We start from the raw sequence: 15341 nt of genomic DNA on the forward strand, positions 1-15341 counted from the left end.
TGCTGTGGACAAGTTAACTCACTTTGCTCTGCCACTCCCAAGGTCCTGAGGATGTGTTTAAATGTGGCCTCTGTGTTTTCCTTAAGTGCTATCCATGTATTTACACGTCCTGTTCCAATGAACCTCTTACTGCTGCGGATGAATTACTCCCATATCTCATTGAATAAAAAAGTTCAAAGTATTTATATGCAACATATGTGCCTCTGTGTTGTATAATGCAAATTTCAACAGATCAAAATTTTTGCGCGTTTAAAAAGCTGATACCACTGTGCATCTCACACATTTTAAACTCACACAGGTAAGCAGTAAGCTGCCACCAAATTGAAGCAAATGAGTACCAAGGTCAGCGGTAGGTTAGCAGATGTCGTGAGGGGGCGTGCCCACATGACAAAACAAAATGTTCTTTACTTCCTGAATAAACCTGATAATAGTGCTGCCTACGGGTTGTCATCGAGTTCCATGTCTTCCGGCAGGCTTTCAAAAAATGTCAGGCTTGGATATTACAGTAAAGAAGAAACAACATTTAATCTCTATTAGAAGCTCTCCAATCCAACCAAACTGAAGTACTAAAATGAACTTAACTATTCTCACACAAATTTTCTCACTTTTCTTGCTGTGTCAACTGAGATTGGGGCATCGTGTGATACGGTTAGAAAGCCAAGAACATTTTATTCTGTTCTGCTGATGCGAAAGTCTCAGAGCATACACAACTACCCGTGTATAAAGACATTCAGAACATTGCTCACAGTTGTCACAGATATGATAAGTGAGTTGGGGGCAACAATCATTATAAAAAACAGGATTTTTTTTCAGCAGCAACAAGTCTTCGTGAAATTACAATCACCAAATTTCTCCTCCAAATGTCAAAAACGCTTTGTGACTCTGCCTACAGAGAGATAAATGAACATCATCGTGAAAGTGACAGTCAATAAGCTACCGTTTGAGGGCACTGCTGCAGCGTATATGCAACGCAGTGCAACTCTGACATGGCTATACAAGCCCTGACATCTAGGCAAGCGATTAATGTGGCATTCGTGTCTTTCTGACATGTGTCGCAAATAAGGAGATGTGAGCTGTGGCAACGTTATTAACAAATGTGGCCAAACATGACCAATGTGCTGTTATTCTTTTCTTGCCCGGTGAAGGATGAGCACTAGTAGGCATTCATCAGAGAATGAAGAATGTTTATACGGCAGCGCATCTGTCAAAAACCTCCACTGTGGAAAACTGTGACAAGGGGTGGTGCTGCATCATGATAACGCACATTCCCATATCACAAATGTCACACCGCAGAAGTTACGCCAGCTCTAGTGGGAGACACTCTAGCACTCACCCTATAGTCCTGGTGTCTGACAAGGATGTGCATTTTTTTTTTTTTTTTTTGGTAGGGTTTAAGGGCGCTCAACTGCTGAGGTCATTAGCGCCCAGTCATTGGTGTTAGAGCACAAGGAACCTGCTAAAACTCAAGGGGATGGGGGGACATCAAAAGGACCTGACAAAGATGCAGATTAAATAAGTAAAAAGGTTAAATGTCTTTGGTCAAGCCAGTTAAAGTTATAAAACGCAGAAGACGAGCAGCTGCTCGAGCGTCATCAGCTAAAACATCCGGTAAGGCAGATGGCAGGGACAGGACAACACGAAATTGACTAAAACGGGGACACGACAATAAAACATGGCGCACCGTTAATGCCTGACCACAAGGGCACTGCGGGGCTGGGTCACCAGAGAGCAGGTAGCGGTGGGTAAACCGGCAATGCCCAATCTGCAACCTGGTCAGAAGGACCTCCTCGCGCCGAGATGGTCGGTAGGAAGTTGTCCAAGCAGTTGGGAGCGGTTTTACTGCCTGGAGCTTGTTTCCTTGGAGGGATGACCAAGCATCCCACCACAAGGACACAAGCCTCTTACATACATCCCCACAAACGTCAGATGACGGGACACAATGGGAGGCTGGCCGAGGCTGGAGGACTGCAGCCTTGGCTGCACAAGGATGTGCAGCAGGCAGTTATGTACCTTTTCATGCAATAGGGCATAGTGTTTTACCAAGCACTTATCTACAACACGGTGCATCGGTGGGACGATTGCCTCAATGCTCACTGTGATTCTGCCCGATTGTTGTACCGATTCTGGAGTGCGCAGCATTCAAACAAACTTTTTAACTGTCTCTTATAAAATAAAAGAAGTCTGAACTTAAAGGGGAATGTTAAGGTGTTCATTTCTCACATGTATTATTTGAAAATGGAATGGTAGGAAAATAGTCTGACACCAGTTCTGTCAACCCTCTACCTACCACTTTTGTGTTAAATGCAAAATGCTTATGTGGATGTAGTTCCTTACCTGAGACTGACAAGCTTTCTCGGAAACTTGGCAAACGGCACGCCAGTAACGAGGGAATAGCTGAATATCAGGCAGCGCACACTGGACAATTCGAGGATACTGCTCAGACCTGGTCGTAACTTCTGAAAATCCAACTGTTCCATCACCAATGTGCGAAGTCTCGGTAGCCCAATGAGGCAGGGGACGAAGGCTCTGCCGAGACCTATGCAACCTGACACGTCCAGTCTGGAAAAAACAAGTGTGCTATCATATATATCTGGGAACACGTTGGCAGAGGAAATTTAATGAATTCTATTTCTGGTTGTAATCTGTGAAACAGAGTTACAAGAAAAAGTGTTACAAAATTAAACTCCAATCCAATGGAGATGAGGGGTGGAAGGAATGACAGATATACACGGTGGCCAAAATAAAGAGGCCCCACGTCTCGTAAACAACATGCAGGCAATTCACTCTTTTTTTGAAAATACAGAAAACCAGTTACTAAATTATTATTATTATTATTATTATTATTATTATTATGAAAAACAATGTACTGAACATTCCATAGGTCAACAGTTCACAGGTGGTGCAGAAAATGTTCAGCAGAAACATTGCTAAACAACTCAGCACGATTCCACACATTTGTGGAAACTTAATGCCAATTCATTTGATGTGATTTCTGCAATGGCACTGAGAATGTTTGCTTACAATTCTTCAATTGTATGTTGGTTGTTACTGTAGACATTATCCTTTAAATTACTCCACAAATAAAAATAATGGGTAGACAGATTGGGCGATTTGGAAGGTTATAAACCTGTGGAAACAGTACATTATTGTCCCAAAGTTTCATCAACGTATGACATTGAAAACCATGTAGTATGTGCCAAATGAATGTCTGCAACAATTCTGTTACACACATTTGAGATTGTGTTGTTACAGAAAATGAGGTCTACAATCCATTGGCATAAAACTGCACACAAAATGCCTACTTCCAAATAATGCAGAGGCACCTAAAAGCATTCCCTGGGATTGTCTGTTTAACAATAGCATGTGGTTTGAGAGTTCATCTACTCGCTAAGGTGAAATTGTGCTTTGAGTTGAAATAGAGATTTGGTTCAAGACAACTATCAGTGATCTGTAGGTTTTAATGTTTGCATCATTCTTACTTTGTATGCTCGAATATGTAACAGCTTCAACATGTTCTGGCACGATGTTCGTTTGATGTTTGGTTGCGAGGACTGCATCGACTACAGGGACTTATCCCTTGCATGCTTCCCGTGAGACCCACATTCCCAACTGCCCACAATCTACATACATAATGTACTTAATAGATATTTGCCCATCCACTCATTAGTGTGCACGAGTAGTGAGTGGATGGGCAAATATCTATTAGGACAGTTAGGAATGTGGGTCTGCAGTCGCACTATTCCTCTGTGTCCTCGGTGGCTCAGATGGATAGAGCACCTGCCATGTAAGCAGGAGATTCTGGGTTCGAATTTCAGTCGGGGCACACATTTTCAGCTGTCCCCATCGAGGTATATTGACAACACCTGTCGGCAGCTGAGGGTTTCAATTAATTATCATTTATGATTTGTATAGTTTTTCTGCATGGCGGACAAATGGCATGCATATCTGCTGAGGATAAAGTCACAGTGGTAGTTTGGCAGCTTCTGCATACAGATCCTTAACTGAGCTAGTGTAAAAGGTGTCAGTGGCTACATGGATGCCATGATGGTGGATAGTATTGAGAAGACATAAGAGGTAGGGACATGCAGAAGTATAGATGAAACACCCATAGTCTAGTTTCAAACGGACAAAGGATCAGTACAAATGGAGAAGGGTGGCCCAATCCACTCCCCGGGAAGTACCATTGAGGACATATAGGACATTGAGGGACAGCATACAGATGGCGGCCAGGTAAGACACATGGGAGGACAAAGAAAGTTTCTTATTGAGCATGAGCCCCAGGAATACCAGATATGACCGGACTGAGATAACTTCATAGCCTGCTTTGATCTTTCAAGCACTGCTCTATCGAAGGTGAGAAAAAGACTGCATGTGGGCACTAAGGATCCAGCTACCTTTTTCATCATCCAATAGATGGCAATGACACCCTGATCAGAGAGGTATGTTTGGATTTCTGCCTCAGTCAGACTATTGAGCAGCCTAGTGTAAATAACACTACAGGAAGAATTCAGAGTTCTATGGGCCTCAACACGTACAGGATAGCTGTGGAGAAGCAAAGTGGCAAGTAGTTGTTGTGCGTGAGAATTAGAAGTAGTCTCCAAAAGCAAAGTGCCATTGCATAAATAAGAGCAGGATTTCACAGGGTTAGCAGTTGCATTAACACCTTCCTGAATAATAAATGGATTTACCATGACAAAGGACTGACCACCTTCAGTATGTGAAACCACAAAGAACCGTGGTGAAGCTGGGAGAGTCTTTGAATCGGGAGCTTCATTCTGTTAACATTGGTAGACATGGACTACGAAGATGATTGGCTCATTGCGAGAAAATCCACCACGATTGCCAGCTTCTCCAATGGTGTGCTCTTTCCAACTGGGAGCCCACCCTCAGAGGATGGGCTCACCCACCTTAGGTGATTGTTTCATACTTCAGGTCATGCATCCTGAACACCTGACAGATGGACCAATGGGCAATTTGGAAATGTAGCAGCTCAGGCAATCACCCCTCCCTGGGCCTGGCCTGTACCAGGGAGTACGTGCAAACCCTACTTGTCAACCAGGAGCCAGGAATTACACGTTACCCAGTCACCTGTTATGCATTAGACGCGTGGGCCAACCTTCAGGAGTGCACATGGAGGAAAAAGAAAAAGAAAAAGAAAAAGAAAAAGAAAAAGAAGAAGAAGAGCCTCAAATGACAAAGTGAAGGAAGGATAGGAGAAAAGGAATGAAAAACAGTGGGGAGACTGTTCTCATGGCAGCTATTGAAAATGTGGAACACATTCCCAAAAACACCCTAGACATGTTCCCCAAGGAAGAGGAAAAGGAATAGCAAGAGGACAGACTTGCAGCACAGAAGAAAAAAGATGCTGAAAAGGCTGGGGCCCCACAATAGCCAAGCACGAACCCGCCAAAGAGCAAAAAAATGGTTCAAATGGCTCTGAGCACTATGGGACTTAACATCTGTGGTCATCAGTCCCCTAGAACTTAGAACTACTTAAACCTAACTAACCTAAGGACATCACACACATCCATGCCCGAGGCAGGATTCGAACCTGCAACCGTAGCAGTCGCGCGGTTCCGGACTGAGTGCCTAGAACCGCTAGACCACCGCGGCCGACACCAAAGAGCAGCGAGCCCCTGCGGGGAGGGGGGTGGGGGGTGGGGGGGACTTGTAGGCTATGTCAGCAACATGGTGATCATCTTAAAACCTGCCATCTTGGATTCAACTCAAAAATTTCCAATGGGAAGGTGGTCCTGTGACATATAAACAGCTAGAGAACGTCACCAGAAAAATGATGACGTTATTTTGAACACAGCTTTATTCATTCTGGAGTTATAACCAGTTATGTGTGGCAGCAGTGATACGCTCAGCAGCATGAGTGTTATGTATTGAAAAGGCATTAAGCCGACACTACACACTCCCGAGAGAACACCAACAATTACAGAAATGGTTTAATATGCTGTCCATTATGTCTGAGTATTAATGCTATCCTCCAAGCCCAGTCCTGATGAATTCTGACCAACTTATCCAGCTGAATTTGACCACAGACATCAACAATGAGCTGCCACAGACACCAACAATGAGCTGCTTAACATGAACAATAACCCATACTTTCACAGCATAAACCAGTGCTTTAACATGACACCACAGGTAGAAATCCAAAGGAGTTGAACTTGGTGAATGAGGTGGCCACTCCACTGTACCCCTATAACCAATCCCCTATTGGGGAAAGTGCTCACACAGGTATGCCCTCACACTGTGTCCATAATGTGATGGGGCTCCAACTGCTGGAAGAATTCTGGAAATGTCCCATCCTCCATTAATAGCTAAGGAAACACCTTGATCATATAACCGTTGGCTGTTAATGAATTTTCAATAGAAAATGGTCTCACCACTTTGGTACCCCACACACCACAATAGGCTGGCTGTCACTTTTTGTGAGCCGACTCAATCCAGTGCAGATTTGTGTCTGATCAATATCTGTGATTCTGCTTTTTCACCACAACATTGATAAAGAAACTGACTTCATCACTGAATAGTACCTGATAAGGAAAACCAGGATCTATCTGCAGTTGCTGTGTCATCCATTCTGCAAATTGTACCCGACGGTCTGGGTCATTATCATTCAGTTTAATTTTGTATGGGTGCCATTTGCGCTCCAATAAAATTCACAGGATTGAGATACAACTAACCCCACACTCTCGCGGCAGGCAGTAAATGCTCCATTGCGGTCTCTCACCAAACAATGCCAGCACACTCACTGCTGCTCCTTAATCGGTGGCAGCTTTTGGTCTTCCTACTTTTGGTTTATCTGTGATGGAACCTGTTGCCTGGAATTTGGCCAACAGTTTGGCAACTGCACTGTCTGGTCGGATGACAACTGTCGAAATCATCAGCAATGACTAATGCACGTCTTTCTCCTGACACCAGGATGATTTCGATCCGTTCTTCTTGTGTTAATGACATTTTTGTAACCTGCAAATGAGGAAATGACATTTAAAACGTGAGCAGGAGTAAATGTTACCTACCATTTAAACACATGTAACTTGTAAGGCATGGGATTTGCAATGTTTAAAACTCCCTTTGATGCCTTGTAGGTACATGCTACACAACTCGTTATAACTTGAGAATGAATGAAGCCATGTTCAAAATAGCAACATAATTGTTTTTCTGGTGAAATTCTCTACCTGCATGGTATATCACACAACTACCTTCCAGTGGAAATCTTAGAGCTGAAACCAAGACGGGTGCCATGTTGGTGTCATAGCCTATTAGTTTTTGCCCCTCCCCTTCCTCATGTGTAAGGACTTTTGTTTTACTGTTTTATACTATGTTTGGATTTTATGAGGATGTTGCCAGACTTTTGGACCATCTGTACTATGTGTGGTTGTGCTGAAATACTGATCATTTGCAGATCCAAATGTTTCGTACACTACATGCCAATCTGATATTTGTTGGAGGCTGCCTTGATAGTGCTGCAATTTTAATGGCCACCAGTGTATTTTTATTTAATGTCATTACTCAATGACTCAACACAATTTCAGTCACGGCATCAGCGACTAATTATTACAACTGTTGACTGCTTCACCAGTTTTTTCCATTGCTCAGCCCATTACTTTGTATGCTCTACATGGAAAAGTCAGCAACATAACTGCTCACATATCAAGATCTTCCAGATGGTAGATCTGGGAGAAGGCAGCGTCAGACAGTTGCACGACATTTCTGACAATGAGTTCCCGCAAAGCAGGGCATCCGTGGCTGATGGCAATTACTGTCTCGTTGTCCAGATAAAATGCTCCTCGCAGATCCAGCAGTCTCAGTTTTGTCAGCCCACCAGTCCTAAAAAACACAGTCAAGTATGTACAGTAGCTCATGTTATGGAATGTTAATTTTTCTTCAATATGTAAAAATTAGAAAGAAATCTCTGAAGCTCCTAACATGTACCCTGCCTACCAACTTTTACTGCTTTGGTATGCTAATAAGATACCACTCTAAAGTAACTTTTGCAAAAATATTTAGGTGACAATGCTACCATTTTTTGAAATATATAGGTCACAGATCATTTATCGCATTTGGACCAGGTAGAACTGTTAGAACACTTGTGTTCTTTACAAGTATGGTTGTACATATGAGGGGCAAAGCCTGATTGTGTATCAAATGTCAACAATGTAGGAAAAGCCAGATTGCTACTTACCATAAAGAAGACATGTTAAGTTGCACGTAGGCACAACTGAAAGACACTTACACAAAGATTTCGACCACAGCCTTCACCAACAAAAGAGAAACTATGAAACACATGCCATTGATACCACAAGCAAACACACCTCACACGCACACAGCTGCCAACTATGGCAGATCAGGCCAGAATGCTTGAGCTGCCTTAGTTGGCAATCGTGTGTGTGAGGTGTGTTGCTTGTGTGTATGAATGGTGTGTGTTTCTCTATTGGTGATGAAGGCTGTGGCCTAGAGCTTAACTGTGCCTGTCTGCAAAGTAATGTGTCTGCCTTATGGTAAGTAGCAATCTGTCTTTTCCTACATTGTTGATTTTCCTACCTGGGTTTCCACTGTTTGAATGTATCAAATATTGAATACTTAATGTAGATTGGTTTTAGACATACCTGAGCAATTACCAATTGTGAATACTGAGAGTGAAAAAAGATGATTATAAAGGGTGCTAAAAAAGAAGCTGATCATTAGGTCAGAGAAGGATAGACAATATCAAACTGAACAAAAATTTCCTAACTATCACAGGTCAGAAAATGGCAGCCAATCAGTGGCAGGCATGCATAAGTTTGTTCAGTATGGGCATGTGTTTGGGTGTGCCTTGCACTGAAAATTTGTCATAAGAAAGCTGTTACTGTGCTTCTTAGGATAGAAGTTCATTCAGACTCTCTGTACACTAGCAAACAAAAAAAAAAAACATGTTGCTTTAAGGTACCATTATTAACGAACATCATTCCTTACATCCACCATCTTAGGGCAATGCCAATTCTCCAATAATGAAAGTCATCTTAACAAATTAATGCCACTACAGGACTGTTAGCCGAGTCTCTTTAGTAGTGACACTTTACTCAACAAATTCCACAGAAAATTTGTGTCTAATGTAATTAGACCTGGATAATAATTTAATGTTTACCTAGTAAATATGGTAGTGAAAGCTCTGGCAGAATGTAAATAATTTATGAGTAAAGAACAGAAGTCACTGGATAGTAGACGTATTGAGTTGTCTACAGAAGGGGAAGAAATTAATTAATTAATTAATTTAAAGCTTTCAGGTCAATCTTGAGAGCTGGAGTACAAATACACTCTCTGATCAATACTATTCAGACACCCCTATGTAACACAGAATCTACATCTACATCTGCATCCATAGCCCGCAACCCACTGAAGTGCATGGCAGAGGGTACATGCCATTTACCAGTTATTAGGGTTTCTTCCTGTTCCACTGATGTATGGCGCACAGGAAGAATAAGTCTTTAAATGCCTCTGTCCATGTCTTAATCTAATCTTGTCCTCACAATCCCTATGTGGGTGATACATGGTGAGGGGGCGGGGGTTCAGTATATTCCTTGAGTCATCAATTAAAGCCAGTTCTTGAAACTTAAGGCAGTTTAGGTGCATATTACAAAGTCTGTCAGGTCATTTTCTTCTGCAACTCCATGACACTCTCTCATGGGCCAAACAAACCTGTGCCATTCATGCTTCCTCTCTCTGTATACATACAATACGACCCCATTAGTCCTATTTGGTACAGGTCCCACACACCTGAGCAATATTCTAGAACACGTTGCATGAAGGACTTGTACACTCTCTCCTTTGTAGCCTAATTGCATTTTCTCAGTATAGTATCAATAAACTTAAGTCCACTGCATGCTGTACCCTAAACTGAGCCTATGTGATCATTCCGTTTCATTCCCTACAAATCACTAAATCCAGGTATTTGTACAGGTTGGCGAATTCAAACTGAGTGTCACTGATACTATGGCAATAGGACCCTACTTTTTTTGTTTTGTGAAGTGCGTAATTTTACATTTCTGAACATTTAAAACAAGTTGCCAATCATTACACCAGTTTGAAATCTTATCAAGATCTTATTGAATATCTATGTCTCCTTTGAGACAGTGGTTTATTACAGATAACTGCATCATCCGCAAAATGTCTGAGGTTTCTATTAACATTGTTCACACGGCCATTACGATACAACATGCACAGCAAGGGTCCCAACACACTTCCTTAGGACAAATCTGGAGTTACTTATACATCTGACGACATCACTATGTCCAAGGTAACCTGCTGAACCATCCCCACCAAAAAATTCGATCCAGTAACAAATTTCGCTTCATACACCATACGATCACATTTTTGCAATAAGTATGATGTGGTACTGAGTCAGATGCTTTTCAGAAATCAAGACATACTGAATCTATCTTACTGCCTGGCAAAAAGGTTTCATTATGTCATGTGAGAACAGCGTAAGTTGAGTTTTGGGTAACTGATATTTCCGTGATACACGCTGGTTGGCTTGGAGGTGGTCAATGTGTTCAAGATACCTCAGTACGTTTGAGCTCAGAATACATTCCAAGATTCTACAACAAATTGATGTCAAGGATTATTGGACAGTAGTTTTGTGGATTACTTCTACAACCCTTCTTGTGGACAGGTGTGACCTTTGTTTTTCCAAGAACAGTGGCTTTTTTTTTTGTTGGAGGGATCTACAATAGATTACAGTTAGAAGAGAAGCTAACTAGGTTGCAAATTCAGTACAGAATCTGACAGGGATTCCACTGGGCACTGGAGCTTCGTTCAGTTTCAATGATTTCAGTTGTTTCTCAACACCACTGACAACTAACACTTATTTCACTCAACTTTTCAGAGTGAAGCTGTTTAAACTGTGGCAATTCTTCTTGGTGCTCCTTAGTACAGGAACATTTGAAAATGATGTCATGTATTTCAGCTTGTGCTTTGGTACCCTCAATTTCAGTTCCTGTCTTATTTGTGAGTGACTGGATGCTAACTTTACATACGACCAGAATTTCCTTGGGTTTTGCAAAAGATCGTTTAACAATATTCTGCTAAGGTATCCACTGAGGGCTTTGTGCATTGCTCTCTTGACAACCAAACCTGTTTCATTCAGAAACTCTATCATCTATCATCTCTAGTCCTATTATGCAGTAGTTGCTGTTTCTTTAGGGGAACTGACCACTAGATGTCACAAAGTGGATGCACCTGTACACAAGGTGACAGGGATTATTTCATTGTGATACAGCTCAGTGAATTTGAACATGGACTAGGTACTGGATGTAAGCTTAGTGACAAACCCATCAGAGACATTTTCAACCAGTCTAACGCTTCCCCAGCCGACTTTTGGCAATGTGATTGTGAACTAGAAACATGACAGAACAACCTCAACTAAACTAACATAAGGCGTACCTCACGTACTGGGACTGCCGAGCGGTATGGAGGGTGGTTATAAGAAAATCTATGAAATTAGTGGAAGGGATCACTTGTGAGTTACAAACTGCTACCAACAGATCAGATGGCAGAATCAGTATGAATATGGAGTTAAAAAGAATGGGATACAATTATTTAGCAACTCCTCACAAGCCACAATTTTCTGTAACCAGTGCTAACAAGGTAAACTACCCATACCAACCCCTCAGATTTACAGGTAAGATGGCCCAGTGGGTAGTCCATCAAAAACTAAACATGGAAACGTCCATGTCAGCACTGCTGCTATCAGTGAATACCTGCGTTTACCAGAAATCCTTCGGATGGCTTCCCACACTTTCGTAGAACCAGTGGTACGGTTGATGGAGTCGAGGTACGCTTGCCATGACTGCTTTTGCTCTCTTTAATGATGCGTCGAGTGTTGGCTCTTTTAAGTCGAAAGGCTGTGAGGTTGTCTGCAGTCGGACAGCATTTAAACTGTCAAATAGCCGCACATCTGTCATGGATGGCTAAGCAATACTCACCTGTCCACCAAGGTACAGATCACCTTCTAAGATGACCTAATGACTACTGTGGATCATACACTTTATGTGGTCCACCCATTCCTAGCTGAACAGCACCCAGTTAGCCCTACTGATCATCTATTTTAGTGGCGTCTGGTCCAGCAGTCTTCCATCCAGTGGCTGGATCCACAGCAGGAAGGGGTCACTTGAATGGAGTTCTTCAGTTGCTTCCCACTATGCTGAGTGTGCTAGGGCTGGAGAGCAGAAAGAGAGGTCAGTGGCAGAGGATGACCCAGTAGCAGCCGAGAAATGTGTGGGGCTGCCTGTGCTGAGGATGCACAGCTCCTGAGACATCATGAGGTTTTCCAACACTTGACCCATGGGGAAGTACCGTGTGAGCTCCGTACTACATTATGGGCATTGAAATCACCCAATAGGAGAAACGTCTGGGGAAGTTGTTCAATAAGTGCTGTGAGAGCCTCAGAATCTATTGCATCCTGCGGAGGTAAGTACAGGGAGCAGACAATGATCATAGGACTCGCATGGACTGCAACGGCTACTATTTGTAGGTCAGTAACTAAGGGGAGAGCAGAGGAGTAGTGTGTGTTATTGAAAAACACAACACCACCTCCCTTGGTTTGTTCCCCAATCAGGTCATCCTTACAGTGGAGGGTATTGCCCCACACCAAAGGCGCATCACTAGCTTTAATATGTCATTCCTGCAAGCACAAGCACAAGCACAAGCACAAGCAGAAGCAGAAGCAGAAGCACAAGAGTTGCGGCTCTGCCAAGAGTTTCACTTCCTCCACATGAGTCCTGAAGCCATTCATGTTCTGCTGTAGTATGGGAGCCATTTATCATGGTTGGACTTTCACCAGAGTGGGAAGCCCACAACGGTTGGAGTTTCAACTTTGGGGCGAGATCATTGCCCAGACAGACTTTGCAGTCCATTAGCTCTGAAGCAGAAGCAGCAGAGCCATCAAATTGAATGACATTGATATGGTCTGACTGTCTACCACACATTTTTGCTCGTGACAGAAGCTTCTCATTTCCTTTCTTGGGCTGGGATGGCTTTGTGGGAACTACTGCAACAGTGGCAAAGACAGCATTGGATTTTTTCTTACAAGACTCCACCTTTGGAGGTACCGTGAGCTCCACAATGGCAGTAACGGTGGCTTTCTCTGATGTTCTCATAGGGGCTATGGGCTTGAAAACAACTGCAGCTTGACACTAGCAACTTCGATTTGTGTAGAAGCGTTGGCTGTCTAAGTAGCCTTATATGTAGTGAATGCGGGAGATTGCCTTGCACATCATCTTGGCCTCTCCATATGGTATTCATTTCAAAGTCTTAATCTCCTGTATCTTCCAATCTTCAGGGAAGAATCCCTATCCCAGACAGGGTGATCCTCAGAGCAGTTTACACAATTGGGACAGGAGAAGCAGCCAACATCGTCATGGGCAGCCTTGCCACATAAGGCTTCATCCTTACAACCTAAGGTGGAGGCCCCAAAGTGCTGGCGCTTAAAACAGTGCATTGTGTTAGGGACATATGGCCATACACTTAAGACGGAGAAAACCAGCCTTGATATGCTCTGGGAGTTTCATGCTATTGAAGACAAGGATGAAGGAATTAGATTTTATGAGATCCCCCATCTACCCTTTTCAATATATTTTGCACATCAACAATCCCCTCCTGAGCCCACTCATTCTTCAATTCCTCCTCAGGAATGTCAACAAGATCTCTACAGGTCACAACCCCTATTTATGGTTCAAGGAGTTGTGAAGCTCCGTGTTGATGGCATATTCTCCAAGGCCCAACAATGTGTCATTATGCAGTCGTTTGACAGATTACAGTGAACCTGTGATGCCCTCCAAACCTTTCTGAATATAAAAAGGTGAAACCTTTTTGAAACTGTCCTCTTTCTGTTTAATAATTAAAAACACATTTGACTGGTGGCATGTCTTCTGTTACTATTCTTGGACAAATTCTGTATAACCCTTGAGTCGAGAGGACTGGCTACATGAGCCTTTGTATTTGACTGGGTGTTAGCACCTGCCAGCAGCTCACCCATTCTGCTGGGAGGTGGAAGAGGAAATACAACTGATGTGTGGCAGATTCCTCAGAGGTTGCCCACTAACAACTGTTCCATCACAACAGCCATGCACCTCATTAGTGCACAGCACACTTTGAGATTGAGATTTTTTTTTTTGGGGTTTATTCCACCCTTACAATCCGGACATTCAAGCCAAGATCCCCATTTCCTGAGACACACAATGTTCCACCGTTGCACTGCTTGGTGGTCACTGAAGCATGCCCAGAGCGTATGGTGACAGTGAACGGGGGGCACTTACCAGTTCCCAGCTCAGGAACCCCAGGGTGGCCAAGCCCATACCCAGCAAACGAAAATGGCAATTATACAAAGAGCAAAAGTAGCTGAATGTAATTGTTTGAGAAGCTCAATGATATGCTTCTTCCACTTCACTGCGAGTTTTCATTAACATATATGCCCAAAAATTTGGAGCATTCCACACTACTTACTGACTCCTGCTCACATGCTGGGCAACTCAGCACTGGAAGGGTAGAAAATTTTAGTGACTTGAGATTGTGGTTGTAATATCTGATCAGGGCTGCCATTGTGGGAGATGGATCACTGTGTTTGGAAAGATGAGATGGAAGTTCGGATGCTTAGGGGAGCTGTGAACGTGGGCAGCATAATTGACAAGCTGTTGTTGGCACCTGATTCGCAATGGAGGGACCCCAGCCTCCATGAGTAAGCTGCTCACAGGGCTAGTTCAAAAGACTCCTGTCGCATATTGAATCCCACAGTGAGGTATTGGATCCAGTAACTGCAATGATAAGGGCGATGCCGAACCATATGCCAGACTCCCATGATCAAGGCACGATTGTATTAGGACTTTGTAAAGCTGCAGAACGGTAATGCGATCTGCTCTCCAGCTGGTGTTACTCAGGCAGCAAAGTGTATTAAGGTGCAGCCAGCACTTTTGCTTAAGATGGCAAAGATGGGGAAACCATGTCAACTGAGAATCGAAGACCAGTCCTAAAAAGCAATAAGTCTCCACCACATTAAATAGTTGGTCGTCAAGGTAAAGTTCTGGTAGTGGATATATATCAACGTTGACAGAAGTATATGAAGCAAGTCTTGGCGGCAGAAAACCGAAAGCCATGGATGAGGGCCCATGCTTGCACCATTCATTTTGTGCCTTGCAGTGACGCCAACACTAGAGGAGGAATAGTAAGAGGCAAAAGTTGTCAGCATACAGTTTGACATTGCATTGGTATTCCATCACCTTGGCCTTTTCAGGCAATGAATTGCCCTCAAAGGCCAAGATGAAGGCACCTTAGCAATCCTATTGTCCTTCAGCCCCCAT

General features: G+C 43.1%; 1 protein-coding gene across 3 annotated transcripts in view; it reads right to left on the reverse strand.

The window, feature by feature from the left end:
* LOC126427901 (uncharacterized) overlaps positions 1–15341 on the reverse strand; it is a 98685-nt gene that overhangs the window by 17852 nt on the left and 65492 nt on the right. For all 3 annotated transcript variants that reach the window (XM_050089787.1, XM_050089788.1, XM_050089789.1), the window contains 2 exons: positions 7660–7839; positions 2335–2559 (listed from right to left, as the gene is read on the reverse strand). In XM_050089787.1, coding sequence (XP_049945744.1) covers positions 2335–2559; positions 7660–7839 — 405 coding nt within the window. The remainder of the gene's footprint in view (positions 1–2334; positions 2560–7659; positions 7840–15341) is intronic.

The sequence above is a fragment of the Schistocerca serialis genome, chromosome 12, assembly GCF_023864345.2.
Source record: "Schistocerca serialis cubense isolate TAMUIC-IGC-003099 chromosome 12, iqSchSeri2.2, whole genome shotgun sequence".
NCBI lineage: Eukaryota > Metazoa > Arthropoda > Insecta > Orthoptera > Acrididae > Schistocerca > Schistocerca serialis.